A 26,214-nucleotide genomic window follows, 5' to 3' on the forward strand; every position below is an offset into this window, starting at 1 on the left:
TCAAAAATCATCCAGGACTGGGTAAATGAAGTTGTCCTTGAACAAGCAGTATGCTAAAACCTGTCCTCCACAAATCATCAAAATTAAGCCAGATCCTGAAAGGAAATGTAAGAATATTCTGTATTAATATTGGCATATAAAATTTACAAGAATAATTAATCTGATCCTATTTTTATAAGCAACCGTATTTAAAGAGAGTAGTTTTTGTTACTCACACACTTCTCTGGTATTACAAAGAAGAAAGTGAAACTCCTCATGCCAATGACTTTGTTTTTTCATTTTGAAAACAACATTGATTTTTCTCTTTCATTTCTAATAATGAGGCCTTTTATTCTTATCTTTTTGGCCTGATCCCTCAACTGGCTCTGTATGGTCACTGGTGTCTATGCAGAACAAGTTGCAGGTCCAGGATTTTGTCTGTGCACTGCTGTCACTGAGGGTTTCAGCACAGCTTGGCATACTTAACTGCTCCTGAAGAACTGGCTTCCACAATTTTTCTAAATCTCAAAGTAATGGATTCCCACGTAGAGGGCAGGGATCCCTAATCTTACACTGAAATCAGTGGGAGGTTTGCCATTCACTTCAATGGAAACAGGATAAATCAGGACCCGAATCAGGCTCACCTTACAGTTGCAGTCCTGTTGACTTCATACTGTTTGGTACAGTCCAATAGATCTGTAAATGTGACTTATTAATGTACATAAGGTGAGCAGGATTTGGCCCTAGAATATAAATTTTAAGGCTTGACAAATGTTAGGTCTGAACTACTTGACTGAGTCCTTTTTAAAAATAGTATCAACTATTTGGAGCACATGTTACCATCTTTCTTGTTTGTTTAAACCTGTTAGGCTGTGCATGAGGTCACACACAGACAGGTTCAGGGTCTCTTCTCCCTTCCAAAGTCCTTTCGCTACTTGAGAAATTTACTCCAGCCTTTCTGAGTTCTCCACTGTGGGGGTTTCCCACATAAGGGTACATTCAGTCTCTGAGTTTCCTAAAAAAGCTCTGGTTTATTTATATATGGCAGCCTGACACAGCTGGACTCCCAGTCAGGTTTTATCTTCAACCCCTGCCCCACAGTCATCAGCTTGTCCTGGTCTGGTAAGTCTTTGTAAGTGGGGGAGGTTTGTCAGCTCTTTCCCTCTCTGCTATGAGCTATAGCAAGAGTCAGCTATTTCAAAAGCACGGCAGCTTTTTCCTCCTAGTTACCACTCACCATACCCTCCTGTGACAAGCTGCTTCTTAAGCTTGCTTCCTCTAGCTGGAGCAGGCCCTGCAGAAGGGCCTATTTGGTAGTGGTTGAGCCCAGAGGATTTCATTAGCCTTCTTCTGATTGGGATGGGGGTGTCCACCATCACATACCATACCATACATTTGATAGAGAGGGAAATCTCATAACTGGAGCTGGATGAATAATGGATGTTTCAACATTTTCAGTGAATCAAAAAGTAAAAAAAAGTTTAATTTAGATTGAGTGTTTTTAAACATTTTTCATTTTAAAAAATCTAAAGGAACTTTCCAAATGAAAAGTCATTAGAAAAAATTAAAATGTTTAATTTTGACAGGAGGTTTTTTTTTTTTTTTTGACTAAATGTTTCTGTGTCATTGAATCTACAGTTTTGATCAAAAAATTTCACCCAACTCCACTCATAACTACAAATACTATGAATCTACACAGTTTGTGATTATTTCAAAGTTAAATAATTGACCTGTACCTAAAGCCATCCACCAGTGCAACATCAGAGGGAATTCAGACATAACTGTAAAATGAAAAACATTACATCATAAATTATTTTAGGGTAGTTTCTCACATGAAGAAAAGCTGAGTCTTCTAAAATAAAAATATAAATGTAGATACAGTTACTAACATTGTAAAGTCTAATGAAATGTAAGCTCAGATCCTGCAAACACCTGCCCACTTGATTAACTTTACTACTGTGAGCTGTCCCATTGAAAGTTAAATACAGGTGTAATTATTTGCAGGATTGAGGGCTTAAAATGTAAACTCTGAGGCAGAGACTGTCTCTCTTTCGTTATATGTTTGTACAGTACCTAGCACATCGGTGGATACTGATCTCACAGAGCCCCAAAGCAACATCAGCTAGATTCACAAATGAGATGTAAATGTTGCAACACCTACAGCTCAATTCACAAAAGGATTTAGGTGCCTAACTGCCACTTTAGGTGCTTAAATCCCAGAATCCGGCCCCATCAGGATTCACAAAATCTCCACTCAGCAGCCTCAAAACTCTGTAGGCATCTAAAATCACTCAGCAGTAACAGTTTTTGCAGTAACAGTTCCTTTAGCACCTATGTTTCTGCAGCACAAATAAATAATAATAATCTAATTATTTTGTTTTATTTTCTTAAAGAAGATCTGAATAAGATACATAAGATAACCATGGAAACCATCCTCCTTGGTAACTCCGATATGGTACAGAGTTATTGTAATTTTCCTTTAAAATAATTGTTTCTAAGGAAGGAGAAAATTATTTAGCAGGATTAACAGGGATATAAACTGCAGTGATGGGATGAAATCCAGTAAAGGAAATATTATACCCTGATCCTGCAAGGAGGTATTACAAGTGGAACTCATTGCAGGATCAAGGTTTTCAGTCTGTATCAGGAAATTGATCCTAAGAGTGAAGTCTATTGATCTCTAGAACAATTTCTCATGGGAAATGGTGAAGTCCCATCCCCTGGGATATTTAAAACCAAACTGGACAAAGCATACAAATAATAACCGGAACCATTGTGCATTGGGAGGGATAGGTGATCTAATACTTCTTTCCTATTTCTAATTTCTAGGATAAATATAATAGGATGGATAGGCGAATCCCCTAAAAAAAGCATTGTGATGGGATCAAGAGACCCCATGTTGGCTCTGGCAAGGATGGGGTTAAACATCTCTCCCAATCACCCATCCCTGCTAACCAGCATGGGTAGATCAGCAGGTGTTCCCAGCAAGAACTGCTGATGAATCTCATTTGCAGCATGCAGCTCTTTCCTCAGAGGAAAGAGAGAAAGTGACAAGTGAGGATGCTGGAGCAGATCGTAGGCTCTGTTTTCGTTGTTGGGACTTAGCTGAAATGAGCCCCAACTTAGACCTTTTGTGTTGGACTTGGCTGAGGCAAGCTTCAGTATTACATTGAACTATGGCAGGGGTATTTATGTTTGAGCCTTAAAGGGACAGGGCATTGAGGGCACTATTACTTCTTTGGTTTTATAGCAGTGCACACCCTCCAAGCTGAAACTGCAGACAGGCAGGCTTCTTTCCTTGGCTGCCCTGTTGCCAATAAAACCTCTAAATACACTGCAAGATAATTTAACATTTGGAAGTTGTTGCAACAAAAATGTAATAAGATTTTTAAATGGCAGTAACTCATCTACATGTGGCGCTTGAATGCAAGAAAGATGAAAATTTGAGGGAGAAACTTGAAGAAAAAAGGCAAAATTAGTCCAATAAAAAAATTAGATCGATAGTATTTGACTAGCTCTATTCAATTTACTGTACTGCACATATATTTAATAACATGCTCACTTACCAGCTGCAGTTATGATAATATGAATAGCAGTAACTGTTATAGCATAATCCCATACCCATTCTTCCACAATCAGGACAAACAGCAGTCCACAAATAAAGTAGGTTATCTCCAGTGAAACCAGGAGAACTATAAAGGAAAACAGGGAATTTACTCAAAGCAGAGTTTTGGAAGGGTGGTTCCCATCCTTGCAACTAATGGCAATAGGCAGTTCTGATTTCTGAAGTTAACCTGTGGCCTGGTCTACACTAAAAAATTAGGTCAGTTTAACTACCTCAGTCAGGGGTGTGAAAAATATGCAGCTGATCAACAAGTTCTTCCCCTTAATGGCTAAGCTGTATCCCCACTCCCCTGTGTGGAACAACATGGGCCATATTGTGCCATCAGTTTGTAATGCAAGATCCCCACTGAAGCCAATGGTAGTTCTTAAAAACCAATGGCACAATCACCCAGTGGCTCCTTAGTGGAAACAATAGCCGCTATAATGAGGAGGGACAGGAATAGTGTCAGGTTATCCTATATGTTAGGTTTTTACGTTCCTCCCCGTGCAGTGCAGTGGAGGGGACCTGTAGTGGGGCGACTGCCCCACTCCCGCAGAACAGGGGTTAAAAGCAGCCCTGGAGAGGGCTGTAGCTAGGAAAAGGCTGGGAGGCAGCCAATCAGGGCCAGATTGGGCCCTATAAAAGAGCTGCAGGGCCAGAAGGCAAGGGAGTCTCGCTCTGGCCTTGGAGGGAGATGGGCCTAGCTGCCTGGGGGCAGGGTACTGGACAGAGCAGTGCTGGAAAAGGGCAAGAGGAGCTTGGAAGCTCCAGCCTGGCAACTCCCCAGGCTGTGGCCTTAGTCAAGGCCTAAACAGGTACTGGAGCCTGCAGGGATGTAGCCTGGGATTAGGCGGAGGCAGCTAGTCCAACCTCCTTGCCAATGATGAGTGGCCATTACAAACTGCAGTCTGCCCCAGTGAGCAAGGGCTAGATGATGACTGGCAGTAGCCACTGAGGCAAGGTGGGTTTAGAGGGTTGGGGGTTCCCCAGGGAGGGGAGATCCAGAGAGTGGGGATACTGCTGGGGCAGAACCCCAAGGTAAAGGGCACCGGGGTCCTGGAGGGATACGGGGCCAGCGGCACGCGAGACACCTGGCCAGCAGAGGGCGCTCTGAGGCTGGAAAGAGCTAATTCCCAGACAACCAGCAGGAGGCGCTGTGCCGGTGAGTCGTTTCTTCGCTACAGGACCATAGGTTCCCAGTCTAAATATGAAGCAGTGACCTAGAAGGGAATGGCTCTATATTTCATTACTAATCAAAAATCTCTGTTACAAAGTTTCTTTGGGGGGGAGGGGGCAAGCGGGGGCAGGCAGGAAACATTCTGGCTATTTCTCAGTTACCCAACAACAAAAAATGAAGTACAGTCCACTGGTTTCAATTTATAATTTGGTTTTATAACTTGAATGTGCCTTTGTTTTCATGCTAAAATGGCACAGAACTATTGTCTATATTGAAAACTAGTAATGTTGGGTTTGTTTGTTTTTTAAACCACAACTTTGTATATGATAGTGTCTGCTGCAGATGAGCACAGTTATGTGCTAGATCAACAGGAAGACCTCACTAAGTAGGAACTGAATGGACAGACATATCCCTTAGTATCCTAACTGTCCATAAAATAAAAATAAAGCTGTCTTTTAAGAAGTCACTGATATGGATTTTATAAATGTAACTGTTCCACAGCAAAATCAGTTAGGAAAATGAAACGTGTTTTTAAAGAGCCAGTATTTAATCTGAAAGTAATTTAAGGCCCTGATCCTGCATATCCTTATGCGTGTGCTTAATATTAAGTATGTGACTAGTGCCACTGAAGTCAATGGGACTACTCATATGCATAAATGTTTGCAAGACAGGGCCCCACAGAATGGGCCATAACAGCTACTTTGTAGATGGTAGGGTTCTTTCAAAATATAATACATTCTTTTTCTTTTTAAAGGGACATGGTCAACTTAAAAAAAATCATACTTCAAATGTTTATCTTACCATTACTGCAAGTAACAGTTAAGGTTACTACGACAAAAAGAGAGTAGAGAAAAATATTTTTGTTTCTTCAGTTTAATTTGTGTATTTGTATATTGTCAGTTTCATTCTTTCCCTTATATAATAATTTTTTTTAATTTCCACTGTTGTTTTTGCAGATCTTTCACACAGCAATGTGGGAGAGAGAAAAAAATTAAAAATCAGGAAAAGGTGATTGTAAAACCACATACCCAAAAAATGACAGAAATACTTGTGTGAATGGAGTACCTGAAGCTATTTTTAGATCTTTTTTCTTTAATTGACTAGACTTCAAGTTGATTGTGTCCCTTTAAATTTTACTAGTCATTTTAGTGCTCATGAAAATGGGTAACTAATTTGAGCCAGGTGTAGTGCAGGGAGGTGCTGTATAAGCTTCCCAACACCTCAATCTTGACGTCTAACATCCATTTTCAGCTTCGGGCTTCTCTTTTCTTTGGTCACAATTCGGTTTTGTAATGTGCACAAGTGAGGCCTGCCATAAGATGAGCAAGATCGCATTCATTTGTGACCTCAGTCCTACACTTGAATCTTCTCTATCTCTGTGTTAACAGACCTTCAGCAGCTATTGTTATAGTTTTTGTTTCACACTGTTCTGCTAACAGATAAATGCTTTCCAAACTAGGGTGACCAGATGTCCCAATTTTATATGGACAGTCCCGATATTTGGGGCTTTGTCTTATATAGGGTCCTATTATCCCCCCACCTCCCGTCCCGATTTTTCACACTTGCTGTCTGGTCATCCTATTCCAAATAGAAAAGAGACTAGTGCACTAACCCATTAATCTCCCAGTCAGATTTAAAAAGGGATCTTATTAGTGAGTTAAGGTACCCACCAGCTAGACAAATTGCATTGCTACCACGTTAGGCACATATATAGTGGTCAATGGTGCCGTTTTTCTATATCGCGTAATGTTTAAACATTATCAGAAGCTGAAAAAATAGCTCAGAGGAAAAATAGTCTATTTTTTTTTTACCCAAATTGGCAGAAAGCTTTTAAATACAATTGATAATGCAACCATGTTCTCAAAACAGTACAGTTTTGGAAATTTGGGGAAATATTTCACCCCAGATTATATCTTGTATGTATTTTCCCATACTTTTTTGCCTTTTTGTCTGTAGTCTCCTGACAGTATGAGCTTGTTTGTACCATGTTCCAGTGTGGTCATGTGGTTTATGATAGATGGGGTTGTGTAAATGTAGTAGAGTCAGACTTCTGGAGGAGGAGAAGCCAGATATATCTCATGCCCTACTTGATAGATGGGGAGCAGTATACTGGACTGCCAGACCTTTCAGTGGTGTACGGCACAACATGGCTATCAAGCAAGGTCTCAACAAGGACTGTGGGAAGCATCAGCATCTTTGCACAAAGGAGAAGGCTCTGACCAAGTATTACCTGACTGTGCATTTTACGGCAGCTATAACAGCTATGAAACAACAGATGCGTGGAATGCAGCCTTCAGCAACAGATCTCCACAAAGAAGCTACCACAAAGTGCTTGACTACAGATGACTCTGCTGTCCGAGATATAAAAAATGTGACTGAAAGAATGACAAATTCTTTTAGCACTGAACCTGAAACAAGGCCAGACAACAGATAGCCACTTGTGAGTATTGCAAGTGCAATGTCTGCTGTGCATCCCACCTGAAATTGCAGAAAGTTTGTGCATGATAAGAGAGACTGGCACACAAGAAGTGAAGCAGTTTGTAACCAGTAGGCTGCAAAGGGATGAGATAGACCTCTTTGATCCCATAAAAAGGCATAATCTCAAATCATTTGGTAATCTCAATAAAACAATTGAACAAAAGAAGCACAAGAAATTGGTTGTCAGATATTCAGCAAGCTGACAGTTATTGCCCAGTCCAGAGATGCTGATATCCAGGGTTTGATGAAGTATGAGCTGGCACCTGTCCCATTTCCATCTTTAGCTTGAACAGATCGCTATGAAAGACCCAAAAGAGCAACACGCTGGCTTGGCTGGAGAAAAATCAATCAGTGTTTGAGCTATCCGTATCTGATGAGCCAACATTAGCTATTATAGATGGTATGATGCTGCTGCAGATGGTGTGCACTGATACTGCCAAGTGAAAAACTTTTGGGGAGCTGTCTGATCAGGTGTTGAATATTATCCTTGGACTAAAATGTCAATACACTGCTGTTGTTGGTGACAATTTTATGCAAATGAAGAATCAATCAAATCTGGTGAGAGCCTGCAGAGGGAATGTCCAAATGCAAGAAGTTCAGAACCCCACTGTGTTAACACCACTACCAAAGCAAAACTTGAAGATGATATCAAATCCACAGAACAAATCAAACATTGCAAACTTTCTCCTCCAGGGAATTGGATTGTGAAGCGTGACCAGAGATTTCCACCTGGTCATGAAGTGTATTTTGCTGGTGGGTTTCACACCATTGCATAAGCAGTAAAAGTAGCACCTGGCACCCACTCTGCAATACCAAAACTCGAGGCAGAAGACAAGGAAGCATATTCATGCTATTTTTGTATGTTGCTCATGCAAAGCAAATACTTGGATTAAACAGGGTGCTAATGCGGAGCTTGGACACTGATGTTGCATCTACATACCCATCTATTTTTGGGATAGATTAATTCTATTTCAAAACTGGTGTTGGCCAAAAGAAGAGATTCATTTTCATGCATAGAATGACTATGGAGCTGGGAAGAGACTTTGGCAGTCTTATTCTGCCAAATATTCATGCTGTCAGTGAATGTGACTCTACTTCAGCTTTCAGTGTCAGGGGGGAAAAAGAGATGGCTGAAGACAGCAGCTGAGTATAGAGCTCAAGGAGGGTCTGAAACATCTTGGGAGCAGTGCATCTCAGATAGAGGAAGAGACAGACGCAGCCTATATCTCACTGGTCTCTTGATTGTACTGTGGTAAGAAGCAAGCATCTTCGGATAACGTGTGCTATAAATTGTTTGCTAAGAAGAACAAAACAAGTGAGAAACTACTATCAGCAATGGACTCCTTCAGGCACCACCTGAAATGTGCAAATTATCAGTCATATATGTAGTCATGCAAACAGTTCAGTATCTTCAAGTGTCCCCTGTCAGCAACAGATAAATGATAGATAGCATTGGGCATCTTGTTCCTAAAATAATGGTACTGCCACCTGCTCTAGAAGCCATCCTCACCTTTGTGCAGCATGGCTGTGAGAGTACCTGTGCAACAGGGAGATGCAAATGCCACAAGGAGGGTTTGGTGTGGTCCAATGTATGCAACTCTGACAGTGACAAGTGTGGCAACAGAGTACTGAACACATCAGATGCAGAGTCTGAGGGGGAGTAGAAATGTTTCAACAATCTGCAAAGTACTGTGACTATTCTGTGGGTAAATATAGCTTGAAGCAGTGTTGCATTACACATTCAGCAGCTCATAGTTACCCATAGGGGTTACATAAGAGTACCTGGTTATACTTTTGTTATTCACACGATATAATCACACAAGACATTCTACAGCCCTTATGTGAATTGTCATTGTATTCAGTGATCATTACAATTATACCAGGTGTGCTTTCTGCTTATGTCTCTGGCTGAGCAGATATCAAAAATATGTTTTTATAATTGGGGTAAGGGTATTATTATTTGCATAACTTCATAAAAATAGCAGATAGAAAAACTTTTCTCAAATCATTCCATTCTACAAATAATGACAAATATTTTGATGTAGTACATGGTATAAACAAGCCCATACTGTCGTGACTACAGACTTTTGCTTTAACCGAAGACAAAAAGTATGGGAAAATGCATAAAATATATTGCCTGGGGTTTAATATTTCCCAAGCTTTCCAAAATAGTACTATTTTGAGTACATCATTACATTATCAATTGTATTTAGAAGCCTACTGCTAATTTTGGTCAAAATTGAACAGTTTATTTGAGTTATGGCCCCTTTTGTGATTGTATTGATTTTTTTCAGATTGGATGGCTGATAACATTTACTTTAGACGTTACGTGATATAGAAAAACCGCACTACTTCTGGCATCTACATCCACCCTTGTGATGACCACCACATATGTGCCTACCGTGGTAGCAATGAAATTTTTCTAGCTCATGGTTTACCCCAATGTGCCCAAAATGGGTCCAGGCTGGTAGACTATATTGCACAAATGGGTTAATATGTTTTCAATATATCTTGTTTAACACCCTGCACGTGAAGGCATGTAACAAACTATAATGTTATAATTTAAATACAAATCCTATCAATCATGTTGAGATTCAGTATTTACATTGGCATTGTGCAAATGCACACTAGTTCAAACTGTGTAGGATCTATATTTTTTCTAGTAACCCATTTTTCTGCTAATCTAATTGAAATGTTCTTTTTTTTACATCTAAAATCAAATCAATAATGGCACTGAACAAGCATCCCTGCACTTTCTATTCCTGTAAGTGTTTAAGATTATGATCTAAACAATTTACATTTGAACAGCTCTAATTCCAGCTGACATGGTTTTTCTTTGCAACAAATTCCAAACCTGATGAAGCTTAATTTATGTAAATGCTTCTTTTTTCCCCTACAGAGAGACAGTAATAGCTTTGGAAAGGGTCACATTTTTTGAGATCTTGGACAAATATGTATAGTGATTTGTATTCGCTCAAACTATACTTTATTCTCCATTAGTACACTGAACTGCCATTGGGCCAAATCCTGAAGTCTTATCTTACTTTGTATTGACTCTTTGCACTGGCAAAATTGCCATGGATGTCAATAAGAGGTTTATGTGACTTAAGAATTTGGCTTATTATTTATGAGGCCCTATTGGAAGCTGGTTCGAATATGGATAATAGGAAGCTTTACTATAGTAGAGATTAGATTCAGTAACCTTACACAGAATAATTAATAGTTTTATAATGAAAATGAAATGTCTTCTTCATGGTAGAACAATTGGTTTCAATTGAGAGATGCAAATTTGGAAGAGAGAGCATGGGAAAGGCTATGGGTTACTGAGAGGACAAGAAATATGTTAATTTATAAAGTGACCCTGTGGAAGAGTTATGGGGAAAATGAGCAAACACTTAAAATTCAATACAATTAAAACATCATTAAAAATATTGAAGCTTAGTGGAGAGGCATTATTAGAATGTTTTAAAAATACTTTGTACATATGCATGGGGGTGGGGGAGAATTTGGGTTTATGTCTACAAAGTGTCTATTTTCTTAGTTCTGCAAAAACTAAGAAACAAAATCAAGGTACCTAAATAATTTGGGTTAATCCATGAGGGATTTGTCTTAAAATCAAAAGGTGCCAAACCGTCCAACATTTCCAACCTGTGGAGATTTAAAAAAAAAAAAAAGTTAATCATTTGCATATGCTATCACAATTAATGTGTTAGTTACATTATATAATGTAGTTTACTCTATGAGCTCTTTTAAACAAGATTCCAAATCGAGTAATCTGGAATAGAGGAGTTCACAAGTGTCCGTGGTTTGCTGCCAGTGTGTGACGTGGGCTTGCCTTCACACACTGTGTCTATACTCTTATTTAATATCAATTTGACATCCCAAGTGCTCTTAATGACTTTCTAAAGCAATACAGCTAGTCTTTCTGTCAGCCACAAAAATCTTTTTTGAAAAAAATGTTATCTTTCCCTGATGTTCAGGTTTTCGATTAGTATATGTATGTCAACTGGTTTGATCAAAAATAAAGTGTGAGCCAAACTGGCAACTAAAAATATTTTTGTCTGTCCAAGTGCTAATTTGTTCATCTAAATGGAAGTTCAGGCACTCTAGCGTGTCTGATGCTGAAAACTGTGCCTACAATATAACTGAGGTCATATTCTAGACTTCTCCCCCTCCTCTGCTCCACCAGGTTGTAAATCATAAATGCCCCATTTATGTTCAATCACATTAATTATGAATGCTAGAAATTCTTACCTGAATGCTGTGAAACAAATGCTTAGGACCACATAGTACACAGTGTAGAAAACTACTACACATATCAACAGGTTCAGCAGCACAATCTGTAAAGAAAAGATGAAATTAAACCTACTTCCTTATCTGCATTTGTTAGGTGGGGTGCCAGGCAAGCGATGCTAGAATTCTATTTAGGAAATATTTTTTTAATGTTTAAGGGGAAAGAAGTATTTGGGTATGATTTTTTACCTCATCTTATATAAAGTCCTGAAGTAAATCACACAATGTTGTTATAATGTGTTTTCAAATAACCCAACCCCTAAAATTTATCAATTTTTTCATATTTTTGAAAAGAAATATACAGTGTAATGAACATTCCTTTCTTATTATGTATCCAGAGATTAATTGCTAGAGGCCTATGTAATCAAAATGGCCAATGGAAAACACATTTCCTGGCAGTTAATGATCAGCAGGAGGAGTTGAGAGCCTAAGAAGAAGATCCAGAGATTTAATCAAGTCTAGTTATTAACCGCCAGGAAATGCCCTCCCTATAATTGCCATCATGAGGTGTATGCATATATACATATAGAAAACCATACAGTAGTGATGCTTTTATCCTGTCTTTGTCCAGAGATCCATGTGATGCTACTATATAGTTTCATTGACAAGGACATAGACTCTTAAAGGACATCTCTCTTAAAACATAAAACAATTTAAAACTTTATTGAGATTATTTGTAAAAAAAAATCCAAGTTTTCGAAAGCAACCATTATCTAATGGTCAAAGCAAAGGTCTGGGGGAAAAAAAGAAGGCTGGATTCCATTCCATGCTTTGCTACAGACTTCAAGAGACACCTTGGGTACATCATCTAATGCCTGTGTTCCTCTTTATCCTCATCTGTAAAACTGAGGTAACACTACATCACAGCGAAGTTCTGGGGCTTAATTTGTTAACGTGTTTAAAGTGTCTTAAGATCCTCTGGTGAAAGGTGCTAGAGACAAGTAAGGTATAATAGTTCATAGATTAGAAGGCCAGAAGGGACCATTGCGATCATTTAGTCTGACCTCCTGCATAACACAGGTCATAAGACTTCCCTGAATTAATTGCTGCAGGTATATTGTATTTTATAGGCTAATATATTTTGATAGTAATAACAGATGCTGGCCACTGGAGTCCACTTTGGTTTCTGTCATTCTCACTGTTGTGTATGATGTGCTCTGAGGTATCCATTCACCCCTATATTTAAAAAAAACACACCTTGAACACCCATCGCAAAGTCAGGGATTTGCATGCATAAAAAGCTGGTGTGTGCATTAGTTTCAAATGCACACTTAAAACCAGCAAGCAAAAAAGTAGCACCAGATGTTTACAGCACAGTGTGGTGGGCGAGATCATCCTGGAGCAATAGAGTCAGGAAATATATGTTCTCTCCCTCAACTTCCATATTGTCTAATGTTTTCTTATGCTGGTCAGTGTTTATGTCCCTCCCTTTCCTTTTCTTTAAAAAACAGCTTCTTCTTTCCTCTCACTGTTACCCCTTTCAGATTTATCCCCATGTTCCCTCCCATTTTACTTTTATTCTTTCCCCTAATTCCTCCATTTTCATCTCCTGTGTCCTATTGCCTCTCCTCCACTCCTTCCCAGCACTTTCTCTCTTGGCCTCTGCACTCTCTGCAGTTCCCTGTCTTTCTTTCTTCACACAGGGGCACCTTTTTCTTCCTACAGAGTCTAACCCTTCTCTTTTCCTCATGTTCTTCGTCTCCCACCCTATCTCTGGAGAATAAATATAGGTGCGCATGTTTAATTCTGCCACATGGTCAGGTGGCTGCCTCTTTCTAGCTCTTGCTTTGACAGCTCCTGCATTGTGCAATGACTGAGACAGGCCTGGTCTACACTACGAGTTTAGGTCGACTTTAGCCGCGTTAAATCGAATTAAGCCTGGACACGTTCACACGACGAAGCCCTTTCTTTCGACTTAAAGGGCCCTTTAAACCGGTTTCTTTACACCACCTCCGACGAGGGGATTAGCGATAAAATCGGCCTTAGGGGGTCGGAATTGGGTTAGTGTGGACGGAATTCGACGTTATTGGCCTCCGGGAGCTATCCCACAGTGCTTCATTGTGACCGCTCTGGACAGCACTCTCAACTCAGATGCACTGGCCAGGTAGACAGGAAAAGCCCCGCGAATGTTTGAATTTCATTTCCTGTTTGCTGAGCGTGGAGAGCACAGGTGACCACGCAGAGCTCATCAGCACAGGTAACCGTGATGGAGTCCCAGGATCGCAAAAGAGCTCCAGCATGGACAGAACGGGAGGTACGGGATCTGCTCGCCATATGGGGAGATGAATCAGTGCTGGCCGAACTCCGAAGCAGTAAACGAAATGGCAAAATATTAGAAAAGGTCTCCAAGGCCATGAAGGACAGAGGCCATAACAGGGACGCACAGCAGTGCCGCGTGAAAATTAAGGAGCTAAGGCAAGCCTACCACAAAGCCAGAGAAGCAAACGGAAGGTCCGGGGCTGAGCCGCAAACATGCCGCTTCTACGCGGAGCTGCATGCCATTCTAGGGGGTGCAGCCACCACTACCCCAACCATGTGCTATGAGTCCCTCACTGGAGAAACACACAGGGAAGCGGGTTCGGGGTACGAGGAAGATGAGGATGAAGATAATGTAAATAGCTCACAGCAGCAAGGAAGCGGAGAAACCGGTTTCCCCAACAGCCAGGATATGTTTATCACCCTGGACCTGGAACCAGTAACCCCCGAACTCACCCAAGACCCTGTGGGCACACAGGGGACCTCTGGTGAGTGTACCTTTGTAAATATTACACATGGTTTAAAAGCAAGCGTGTTTAATGATTAATGATTAATTTGCCCTGGCAATCGCGGCCAGTACAGCTACTGGAAAAGTCTGTTAACGTGTATGGGGATGCAGCGGAACTCCTCCAGGGACATCTCCAGAAAGCTCTCCTTCATGTACTCCCAAAGCCTTTGCAAAAGGTTTCTGGGGAGGGCTACCTTATCCCGTCCGCCATGGTAGGACACTTTACCACGCCAGGCCAGTAGCACGTAGTCTGGAATCATTGCATAACAAAGCATGGCAGCGTATGGTCCCGGTGTTTGCTGGCATGCAGACAACATCCATTCCTTATCGCTCTTTGTTATCCTCAGGAGAGTGATATCATTCACGGTCACCTGGTTGAAATGGGGCAATTTTATTAAGGGGACATTCAGAGGTGCCCCTTCCTGCTCTGCTGAACAGAAATATTCCCCGCTGCCCCCCACGCGGTGGGGGGGAGGGGTGAAGTGATCATCCCAGAGAATTGGGTGTGTGGGGGAGGGGAATTAGTTGGGTTTGTGCTGCACGTTAACCCTGAAACCGCAGCCCCTCCTTTTACATTGCAAACCCATTTTAAATGGCCAACCCAACGGGTGCTTGGTATGGTTAATGAGAGCAGTACTGTTTGAAACCATCCCCACATGTTAAGAAGGTTAAAAAAGCCAAAAGACTGTGTCTTACCATGGCTGCCTGCAAGCTGAAATCTGTGGCCTGGCACTGCGTGAGTGATCTCTCACACCAAACCGGCAGGCCCTCAATATAAGAGGAAAAATGCGACCTTGTAACAAAAGCACATGTGCTGTGTGATGTGAACAGCAAAATTTAACGTGAAAGAGTGTACCCATTGTTCTCTAAAATGTATCTTTTTTAACCACCTCTCCCTTCTCCTCCACCAGCTGCAAATCTTTCTCCTTCACAGAGGCTAGTGAATATTTGAAAGCGGAAGCGAAGGACGCGTGATGAAATGTTTACAGAACTACAGACTGCCTCCCACGCTGACAGAGCACAGCAGAATGCGTGGAGGCAGTCAATGACTGATTATAGAAAAGCCCAATATGAGCGAGAGGAGAGGTGGCGGGCTGAATCGCGGGCTGAAGAGCAGAGGTGGCGTGCTGAATCGCGGGCTGAAGATGAGAGGTGGCGTCAGCTTGCACACAGAAGGCAAGAGTCGATGCTCCGGCTGCTGGAGCATCAAACTGATATGCTCCCAGCGTATGGTTGAGCTGCAGGAAAGGCAGCAGGAGCACAGACCGCCGCTACAGCCCCTGTGTAACCAACAGCCCTCCTCCCCAAGTCCCATTGCCTCCTCACCCAGACGCCCAAAAACACGGTGGGGGGGCCTCCGGCCACCCAATCACTCCACCCCAGATTTCCCGAGCAATAAGTGTTAAAGTTTTAAAGTTTTAAACTGCAGTGTGTCCTTTTCCTTCCCTCCTCCCCCACCCATCCCGAGCTACCTTTGCAATTATCCCCCTAGTTGTGTGATGAATTAATAAAGAATGCATGAATGTGAAGTAACAATGACTTTATTGCCTCTGCAAGTGGTGCTCGAAGGGGGGAGGGTAGTAGGGGAGGGTGGGGTGGTTGGTTTACAGGGAAGTAGAGATAACCGGGTGTGGGGGGAGGGGCGGAGGGTTAATCAAGGAGAAACAAACAGAAGTTTCACACCGTAGCCTGGCCAGTCACAAAACTCGTTTTCAAAGCTTCTCTGATGCGCACCACGCCGTGCTGTGCTCCTCTATCCGCCCTGGTGTCTGGCTGCGCGTAATCAGCGGCCAGGCGATTTGCCTCAACCTCCCACCCCGCCATAAATGTCTCCCCCTTACTCTCACAGATATTGTGGAGCGCACAGCAAGCAGCAATAACAATGGGGATATTCTTTTCGCTAAGGTCTGAGCGAGTCAGTAAGCTGCGCCAGCGCGCTTTTAAACGCCCAAATGCACATTCCACCACCATTCGGCACTTGCTCAGCCTGTAGTTGAACAGGTCCTGACTCCTGTCCAGGCTGCCTGTGTACGGCTTCATGAGCCATGGCATTAAGGGGTAAGCTGGGTCCCCAAGGATCACGATAGGCATTTCAACATCCCCAACGGTTATTTTCTGGTCCGGGAAGAAAGTCCCTTCCTCCAGCTTTCGAAACAGAACAGAGTGCCTGAAGACGCGAGCATCATGTACCCTTCCCGGCCAGCCCACGTTGATGTCGGTGAAACGTCCCTTGTGATCCACCAAGGCTTGCAGCAACATTGAGAAGTACCCCTTGCGGTTTATGTACTCGGTGGCTTGGTGCTCCGGTGCCAAGATAGGGATATGGGTTCCGTCTATCGCCCCACCACAGTTTGGGAATCCCATTGCAGCAAAGCCATCCACTATGGCCTGCACGTTTCCCAGAGTCACTACCCTTGATATCACCAGGTCTCTCATTGCCCTGGCAACTTGGATCACAGCAGCCCCCACAGTAGATTTGCCCACTCCAAATTGATTCCCGACTGACCGGTAGCTGTCTGGCGTTGCAAGCTTCCACAGGGCTATCGCCACTCGCTTCTCAACTGTGAGGGCTGCTCTCATCCTGGTATTCTGGCGCTTCAGGGCAGGGGAAAGCAAGTCACAAAGTTCCATGAAAGTGCCCTTACGCATGCGAAAGTTTCGCAGCCACTGGGAATCGTCCCACACCTGCAGCACGATGCGGTCCCACCAGTCTGTGCTTGTTTCCCGGGCCCAGAATCGGCGTTCCACGGCATGAACCTGCCCCAGTAACACCATGATTTCCACATTGCTGGGGCCTGTGCCTTGTGAGAGGTCTATGTCCATGTCCATTTCCTCATCACTCTCGTCGCCGCGCTGCAATCGCCTCCTCCTCGCCTGGTCCTGGTTTTGCTTTGGCATGTCCTGGCTCTGCATATACTCCAGGACAATGCGCGTGGTGTTCATAGTGCTCATAATTGCCGCGGTGATCTGAGCGAGCTCCATGATCCCAGTGCTAGCTATGGCGTCTGGTCTGAAAAAAGGCACGAAACTAGTATCTGACGGACCAGAGGAAGAAGGGAGGGAGGGAGGGAGGGGCGAGTGACAACATGGCGTACAGGTACAGGGAATTAAAATCAAGAAAGGTGGCTTTGCATCAGGGAGAAACACAAACAACTGTCACACAGAATGCCCCCCCCCCCCAGAGATTTAACTCAAAAGCCTGGGTTTAGCAGGCCGTTGATTTGACGGAGGGAGGGGGGAAGGAAATGAATACAGAACAAATCTATTTTTTACATCTTAAGACGACGGTGCAGCATGACTGATAGCCCTCGGCATTTTCTGGGTGCTTGGCAGCAAATACTGGGCGCTTGGCAGTTAGCCTTCAGGCCTATTGCACAATCTGCTGCTCAGGGAAGACTCAGCTAACGTGCGATGAGCCAACAGGGCGCGTGGCAGAAAATGGCATACTACGACTGATAACCATCATCATCGACTGGGGGACATATGGAGTTCCAGCCACTGCTGGACTGAACATGTCTGCCCAGGTGCCCATGATTGACAGCCACTGCTGTCCGACGAGGATGGTTACCAGTCGTAATAAACCATCTACTGCCAAAAGGCAAAAGGCAAGGGCTGGTGCAATGCAGCCCTACAGCTGCCAGCCCCACGGCTGCCGGCACACAGATCACCAATGAAGGCTACCAGTCATGCTGCACCGTCTACCGCCAAAAGGCAGTTAGCTGCTGCTGCTGTGTAGCAATGCAGTCCCACGTCTGCCGGCACCCAGATGACATATGGTGACGGTGAGCTGAGCTGAGCGGGCTCCATGCTTGCCGTGGTATGTTGTCTGCACAGGTAACCCAGGTAAAAAGGCACGAATCTATTGTCTGCCGTTGCTGTGATGGAGGGGGAGGGGCCTGACGACATGTACCCAGAACCCCCCGCGACACTGTTTTGCATCATTCGGGCATTGGAATCTCAACCCAGAATTCCAATGGGCGGCGGAGACTGCGGGAACTGTGGGATAGCTACCCATAGTGCAATGCTCCGGAAGTCGACGCTAGCCTCGGTACTGTGGACGCGGTCCGCCGACTAGAGCACTTAGAGCATTTTATGTGGGGACGCACACAATTGGCTGTATACAACCGATTTCTATAAAACCGGCTTCTATTAATTCGATCTAATTTCGTAGTGTAGACATACCCACAGATACATGCACAGTGGGAGCAGCAGACAATGAGCCCAACAGGAGAAGGCGACTGACACTCACCTACCTGCCTTGTAGTTGGAATGGTGGATGAACATTTGTTTGTTTACTGAACCTAGTTTTTCTTCCATTGCAGTCAAAGACCCGTACAAAAACCAAAGGGAGATTAGAGCTCTGAGTGTTTTTAGGTATTTGCTATTAGTATCAACTTTGTACAGAGCTGAAGGCATTTGCAGCTTGATAAATTCCAGTAATTATTTTTATATTAGTAGGCAAGAAACAGGGTTCATGCTCTGGGCCTAATTCTTCACTGCTTTTCACCTTGGTAACCATTTATACCTGTGTAAAGTGACTGTAAACTGCTAATATTCTGGTAGCATTTTACACCCACTTTGCATAGGGGTAAATGACTGCACAAGGTGCCAGGTGATGGAAAATCAGGACCTCAACATAATCATGTTAATCTTTGTTACCAGGAGCTGTCATCTATCCTGAGGGGAGATTGACTTCAATCCTACTGGGAACAATAGGAGATGATGCCCAATTTTGCTTGTTAGCCTTTAGCGTAACTCTTATTGAAAGCAATAGAGATGGCAGCAAGTTTGAAAGAGGGCAGTACTTTGTGGAATTCTTTGTAGAAGAACATTCTTCTTCAGCAAGAACTACATATATTCAACAGAGAGGGTAGGCAAATCAAACTTGGAGGTAGGGTGAACGGCAATTTGCAGACAGGAGCGAGAGTGAAGGTAGGGGTTGGCATATGCACAGAAAACTGTGGAGGTCATGAGATGGGGAAAACTAGCCACTTGCTTTGGTTGCTTTGTTCTGATCCAAAGTGTCGTAAAGCAGCCAGAGTAGTCTCGTAAATCTGGCACTAAACGTTTTGTTGTTTGTTTGTTTGTTTGTTTGTTTGTTTGTTTGTTTTTCTAAACCCACAATCACAAGTTTGGTACTTGAGCTGGTCAGAAATGTTTTTTCCCCACAGAAAATGTCAATGTTTTGTCAAAAACTGACATTTGTTTGGTTTGCAGGTTTTGAGGGGAAATTTTTGACCAGCCTTGCTTGACACTATATGCACGGTTAAAAACACACACACAACCTTAACTCTGTCTTGTAATGACAACACAATGAAAAACCTGAACAAAAGTCTGTCTTTAAAATTCAATTTAATCTAATCTGCAACTGCAAACACAACTATACACTACTTCTAATTTCATGGTTATTGCATGGTATCTCTAGAGGGAAGAATTAGGGTTGTTTGGGTGCTTTAGAAGTACATTTCAGTAACTTAATACGTTTGAATTTCTTTTAAATTTAACTTTTAACTCTGAATTAAATATTTGGTAACAGTTGGCTAATGTGTTCTGAGCTGAGTTGTTCAGTTTCTGAAAACTCATTTCTATGAGGCCCACAAATGTTAAGCATTATTGGCATTATGCCATGAATGTTGCACATTCAGGATCCCAATTTAAAACACTACCACACTGGTGTAAGTTATTTCCATCATCTAGGTCTGCTGGTGAGTTTTAGTCTCATCTATTCCTGTCTTTTAGATAGTCCCTGGCACAGAAACTAACCATGTCTTCATCTGTGTCTGGTACAGTTCCAGTGCTTAAAAACAAATGGTATGCTGTACAGGGTTTGAAATGAAGGACTGCAGGGGGAAATAGTTTCCTTTTTTTTATTTACTATATGTGAGGAGATGAAAGGGAATTCAAGTCCTTTCATTTAAGTCTTGCTGGAACTTTTGAACTCCTGCTAGATTCCCACACATTCATAACAATAACCGATAAACAGGAGAGTCTTCCTTTCATAACACTGTAATTAAAGAGGCTTAGAGAATTTTCTTTCTTAAAAATTACTTGATACAAATGTTTGCATCTGAAGAAGTGAGGTTCTTACCCACGAAAGCTTATGCTCCCAATACTTCTGTTAGTCTTAAAGGTGCCACAGGACCCTCTGTTGCTTTTTACAGATTCAGACTAACACGGCTACCCCTCTGATACTTGATACAAATGTTTGCTCTTAACTTCTAGGTAAAGAACATAGCTCATCCAGCGTATGGAGAACAAGAGCACTATATGAAATGAATACATATATTTATTATATATATGTATTCATTTCATATAGTGCTTTTGTTTTCCGTATGCTGGATGAGATTGTGTGTGTGTGTGTGTGTATAGATAGATAGATAGATCTCTCTCTCCATATATCTTCTGCAGAGGTAAATAGGTCACAATGTCACTTCTGATAGTAGTTTATGTAGATTAATTTAATTTAATGTGGTTATTTACAGGTATGGGATGAGTTAGACTAAGGAAGATTTAGGAGTACGTTTTCAAAGAGATGTATGACACAGACACAAATCCTTTCCTTTGTTAATAAATTCTGGGCATGTAACATCCAACATTCTGCTCTGTACCTTCACTTCAGTGAAAATACCCCTTCTCTTGCAAAGAAAATGATACTTTCTCCCTTTATTTTATTAAGAGTGCTCTTCTGTTACATCTTTTCTACTACCTTTAGATGAATCATAGTGTTTGTTTGGTTTCAGCACCCTCATGATCTGACTCATGGAAAGTTGTAAAAGTTTGTTCCTTAAGAGTACATCTTAATACATACTAGAATACATACTAGAAAACTGATCAGCCAATCTAAATGGTAGTTGATAACCTATCAAGACATCTTATGTTATTATAAGTAATCTGGGGCCATATTATAAGTCTCTGGGGCCATTGAATTTCTAAGATGAGTGTTAGTCTTTTTTAACAGCCTTTATGATCAGAGTGGGGGGGAAAGCACATTAACTAATTATATTTGTATATGACCCTAAGTGAGAACAATAACAATACAAAGGCATCTAGAGAGGTTACTGGTATGGGGCCTAATCCTGCAAGTTGCTGAGCAATTCTGTAAAATGCAAGACATGCTCAATTCCTAGTATCAGCTGAACTGAATTGACATCAGTGGAAGTCAGGAAGCCTCTGTACCTTTCTGGATCAGGTCCATGGGCAGGAAAATAAACTGAGTTTCAAACTGGAAAGATGCAAATTGAGAAATAGAGAAAAATTCCAACCACAGATAATCAGTGGGTGGGAATTCCAGGAAAAGGAGCTATGCAAAAAAAAAAAAAAAAGACCAAAAAGTGATAGTATTCAGGAATTGGCTATGAACTTGCACTGCAACAGGATGGCAAAAATAGGTGACAGTATGATGACATGTTGCAGCAGAGACCAGAGAAGTGAGTCCCTTTCTGTGTGACATTGATGACACCACACGTAGAACAATGTAAATAATTTTAGGCAACACCAGAAAGACATTAACAAACTGGAGGGAATTTAGAGAACAGCAGTAAAAATTAATTAAGGGCTGGAATTGATTTCTGAAGAAAGAGTAAAAATTAAATGTGTATAATTGGGAAATGATAATAGTATACTTAATATTTGAAGAGGGACAGGAATTGTTTGGAGTACAATTAAGTGTCATGGGAGGAAACAGAGCTGGTCAAAAATAAAAATTCATGAGACATTTTGAAATGTCAAGTTGTTTCCATTTTGTAGAGATTAAAGGGGACTCGTTTTATTTTGATCAAATTGTTCAGAAAGAATTTGATCAAAATCAGTTACTGAATATTTTCATTTCCCCTAAATAGGATTTTTGGCGAGCAGAACATTGGATTGTTCTTAAAAAAAACTTTAAATACGTTTTCAAATGTTGCTAACACATTTATCCAAAACCAAAAAAAGTCAAGTTTGTAACATAATTTCTTAGTTTTGAAAAAAGGCTATTTTCCAATAAAATTCAGCCACTTCCAAAACTTAATTTATTTTGGTAATTATTGCTAGATCTTTTTGAATGATCTTCTACATAGTGGAAATCATGCCTACAGAATGGGGGACGGTATCCAGGAAAGTAGTCACTCTGAATAGAATGTAGGGGTAGTACTGGATAGACAACTGAAGATGAGCTCCCAGCATGATGCTGTGGCAAAAAGGGCTAATGAGATATTTGGATGTATAAGCAGGAGCAGTGAGTAGGAGAGGGGAGGTGATTTTTACCTCTGTATATGGCATAGGTGAGACCGATACTGGAATACTGCATCCATTCTGGTGTCCACAATTTTAAAAGGCTGTTAGAAAAGATACAGAGCAGAACCACAGAAATGATTCAAGGGCTGGAAAAAAATGCCTTTCAGTGAAAATTTAAGGAGCTTAATCTGTTCAGTTTTCCAAAAAGAAGATAGAGAGGTGACTTGATTTTGCATGGGGAGAAAACAGCACATACTAAAGGGCTCTTTAACTTAGTGGAGAAAGGCATAACAAGAGCCAACTGAACTGAAGCCAGACAAATTCAAATTAGAAATAAGGCGCACATTTTTAACAATGAGGATGATAACCATTGGAAAAAACTACCAAGGGAAGTGGTGGATTCTCCATCTCTTGATGTCTTCACACCAAGACTGGTTGCATTTCTGGAAGATATGCTTTAGCCAAACAAGTTATGCTCTTAGTCAAACACAATTTATTAGGCTCACTACAGGTGGATGGAATGCTATGGCCCGTGATATACAGGAGGTCGGATTAGATTATCTAATGATCTCTTTTGGCCTTAAAATCTTTGAATGTTTGAGTTACAAAGCGCTAGAGAATATAAAGAGAACAATCCTGGATTGGCAGAATTATAGGCAACATAGGCAACATGAACCTAACATTTTTTCAGAAGGAAAGCAAAATAAATCATGTATTCTGGTGCATGGCTTTCAATCCAAAAACTTTTGTCCTAGCGCGGTACGACAAAAAGCATGCCCATCATGTCTGAAACAGGTTGAATTTTTTTTGTCAATCTTTTATAATTTTGTGCACCAGATAAAGTCAAAAATAATCTCATCCCCTCCCAACCAGCCAACGAAACAAGCAAGTAAAATTCCTTTGTCTTGTACAGTCTGGAACTGAAACCATAACTTCCCACTCCTACCCCGTGGCACTTCTCCAAATTAAAGTTGGCTAAATATCTCTTATGATCTGGTCAATTCTATATAATCCTCCAACTTTTGCTTAAATGTAATATTATGAGACTTCACCGCGTCCCCTGGCAGTCTATCCACCATGCTACCAAAAAAAACCCAAAAAACAAAAGTACAATCTTTAGGACAATTTTGTAGATGTAGTTTACATTGCACTTAACTAATTAGATATGCATTTCATGGAGGTCTTAACTTTATATTAGCAGCTGAATTAGGATGGCATTACATCTTATCAGCTGCGATGCAAGATTGTACTGTAATGAAAGCTGTTATGCAGGGGGAGGAGACATGGACTTAAGTGAAAATATCAGCTCCGGAGGAAAGGTGTGAGCTGATGTCTTGTTGACCCTTACATATCCTCGGTTAAATTCTGACCCTATTGAACTTCATGACAAAACTCTCATTGACTTCAGTGGGGCCAGGATTTCACCCTTTGTCCCCAGCATATCCTTAGCCACTACTTCAGGAATGGAGTAGTCTGTTATTTTGCCTTGATTATGCTCAAGTAGGCTAGGGAAATGCATTTACTTAGATGCCAGGAATTTACCACTAAAAGAATGACATCAACAATTAAAGCTCTGTCCAGAAGTATTAAATTCTGCTTCAGTTTTTAAAGAAGTATTTTGCCATTGGAATTTAAATGTAATTGTTAAAAAGTCTCAAAAATCCAACATTTAAAGTTCCACATATTTCCCCCCTTTTTAAAATATCCATTAAAAATGCATTTTCTTTAAAAGTAAAACCCACAAATAAATTGTGAGTCATAGAGTTATTTATTTAAATGTTTATGCAATTTAAGGAAAGAATGGAAGAACCTGAGGTGATATCTTGGAGAGCTCAAGGTTAGGGTTTTATTAGGCATTTATAAGAATTATATCTAGCAAACTGCACCCTCTTTACATCTGTATCAGATGCATGTTGTAGTATTCACTATCAGCACTATAAAGGAGGTAGTGCACTTTTCACTTGCTTTTTCAGAAACTGAAAACTGGAAAGTATGCTGTCACAACAAAGGCAACTGTTTTTGTTTTAAATGCCTACTGTAACTGCGTAATGTCATAAGTACTATAACATGACCTAAAATGTAATACAAACTCAGTTCTTTTTACCTTGGTCTCAGGAAGATTGATCTTAAGAGCCATGTACGCATCATAAGTAAAAGGAAGTGATGCAGTTACGTTCCTTATGTCAATGTCAGCTGGAAAAAGAAGCTATTTTTCACTCAAAAAGTGCTCCTGTAGGTGCAGTATAAGACTGAGTAAAGCAACGTTATTGGATTAAACTGAACCAAGACACAAGCCATCTGTGAGTTAACTATAAGCTGCTGTGGCCCAAACAGAAAATCCTTACTAGCTCATTAAATGCTCATACTGTTTGTAGAGATGGTCAACCAAAACATGTATGTCTCGATCAAGTCTGCAAATAGAAAGCAGCAAATGATAATTTCTATTTTCTATGCAATGTTCTTTGATTACAGTTAATAGCAGTTTTAAAGTCTCCCACCTCCAATTAGTTTTACAGTCCTTAAAATTAATTTTATACTCCTATTTACTTTAAATCTGGAAGGGTACATTCTTTTTATTCTTTGTTAGCACTTTTCTGAAAGCTACACTGTATTACATCAGCTAGAATTCACATTTAATCAGGTATGGTTATGTTCTGTTCTGTGAAGAAATGCTAGTCTTGTGATATTGCCTTTCTCTTTTTCCTGAATCTTATTTTGTTCTTGGGTGACATGGAATTTAGCAGGTTTTGTAGCAGATCCATCCATTACTGAGCAGTTCTTTAATGGATTTGGATTTCAACTTTGACAGGTGACAGCTTGCTATAACATAGCTATATCTATTTTTAGGGATGAGACAATACAACGCAATGGTTCCAGAAGCTGAAAATGAATGGATTATTAATTGAATTTCTTTACAGTCATTAAAATCTGAGAAATGATCATTAAAATTTTTGGATTTTTATGAGACAAAATTAAAATGATTTATTTTAAAACATAATCTATGCTCTACAAACAAGAGTTCCTGCATGTGTGTTACACCTCTCATGGTATGTATAATCTCACGTTGTAAATACTGTAGGGAAATAGTTACATTTTTGTGGGAAATTCCCCCCAATGCCAAGAGCCAACACAATGCCTATGCATCTCTTAAGGCCTAATTTGAGGATATAAACAGTGCCCAGACCTTATTCTGGACCTACAGGAATAGGTTGTAAACAAGCATAACCTGGAATTAATTCACATAAACTGTAGGATTAAATAGCAAATTAATTAGTAAAAATCATAATGAATTAGTTCGTAATAATCTGACTGTTTGCAAACAGAGCAAAACTAGTTTTTTTTTTTTCACAAGGAACCAATTCAACCAGCCCCAAATTATAAACTGAGATCTAGGTGCCCAACTCTCATTGAAATGTAATGGAAGTTAGGTGCCTAGTTCCTTAGGTTTCTTTGAAAATCCTAGGTTCAATTTACTTTACACAGTGTTGTAAATGTCAACATTTTTAGTAAGGTGGCAGCCTGAGGTAGACTCAGAAAAGCCAAATATTCATAGAATGCCTTTGATCCTAAAGGAGCCTAAAACACTTAATAAGCTATATACAGACACTCCCACTGACATGATTGTAGTCAGGTGGCACGAAAAATGCTGCACCACAGGGAAATTTTTGCTAAGACTCTTATGACGATCCCATGGCATTTTCATAT

The 26,214-nt window shown here is 41.0% G+C and overlaps 1 protein-coding gene across 1 annotated transcript; it reads right to left on the reverse strand.

Moving 5' to 3' along the window:
• Positions 1-24,646, reverse strand: TMEM244 (transmembrane protein 244). The gene is made up of 6 exons (XM_065401429.1): positions 24,614-24,646; positions 11,493-11,578; positions 10,813-10,886; positions 3,546-3,671; positions 1,716-1,760; positions 1-95 (listed from the first exon to the last, which is right to left on the reverse strand). Exons 1-6 carry the CDS (start codon positions 24,644-24,646, stop codon positions 1-3), a joined length of 459 nt encoding a protein of 152 aa, XP_065257501.1.
• Positions 24,647-26,214: the final 1,568 nt, after the last annotated feature.

This window comes from Emys orbicularis, chromosome 3, assembly GCF_028017835.1.
Source record: "Emys orbicularis isolate rEmyOrb1 chromosome 3, rEmyOrb1.hap1, whole genome shotgun sequence".
Taxonomy (NCBI): domain Eukaryota; kingdom Metazoa; phylum Chordata; order Testudines; family Emydidae; genus Emys; species Emys orbicularis.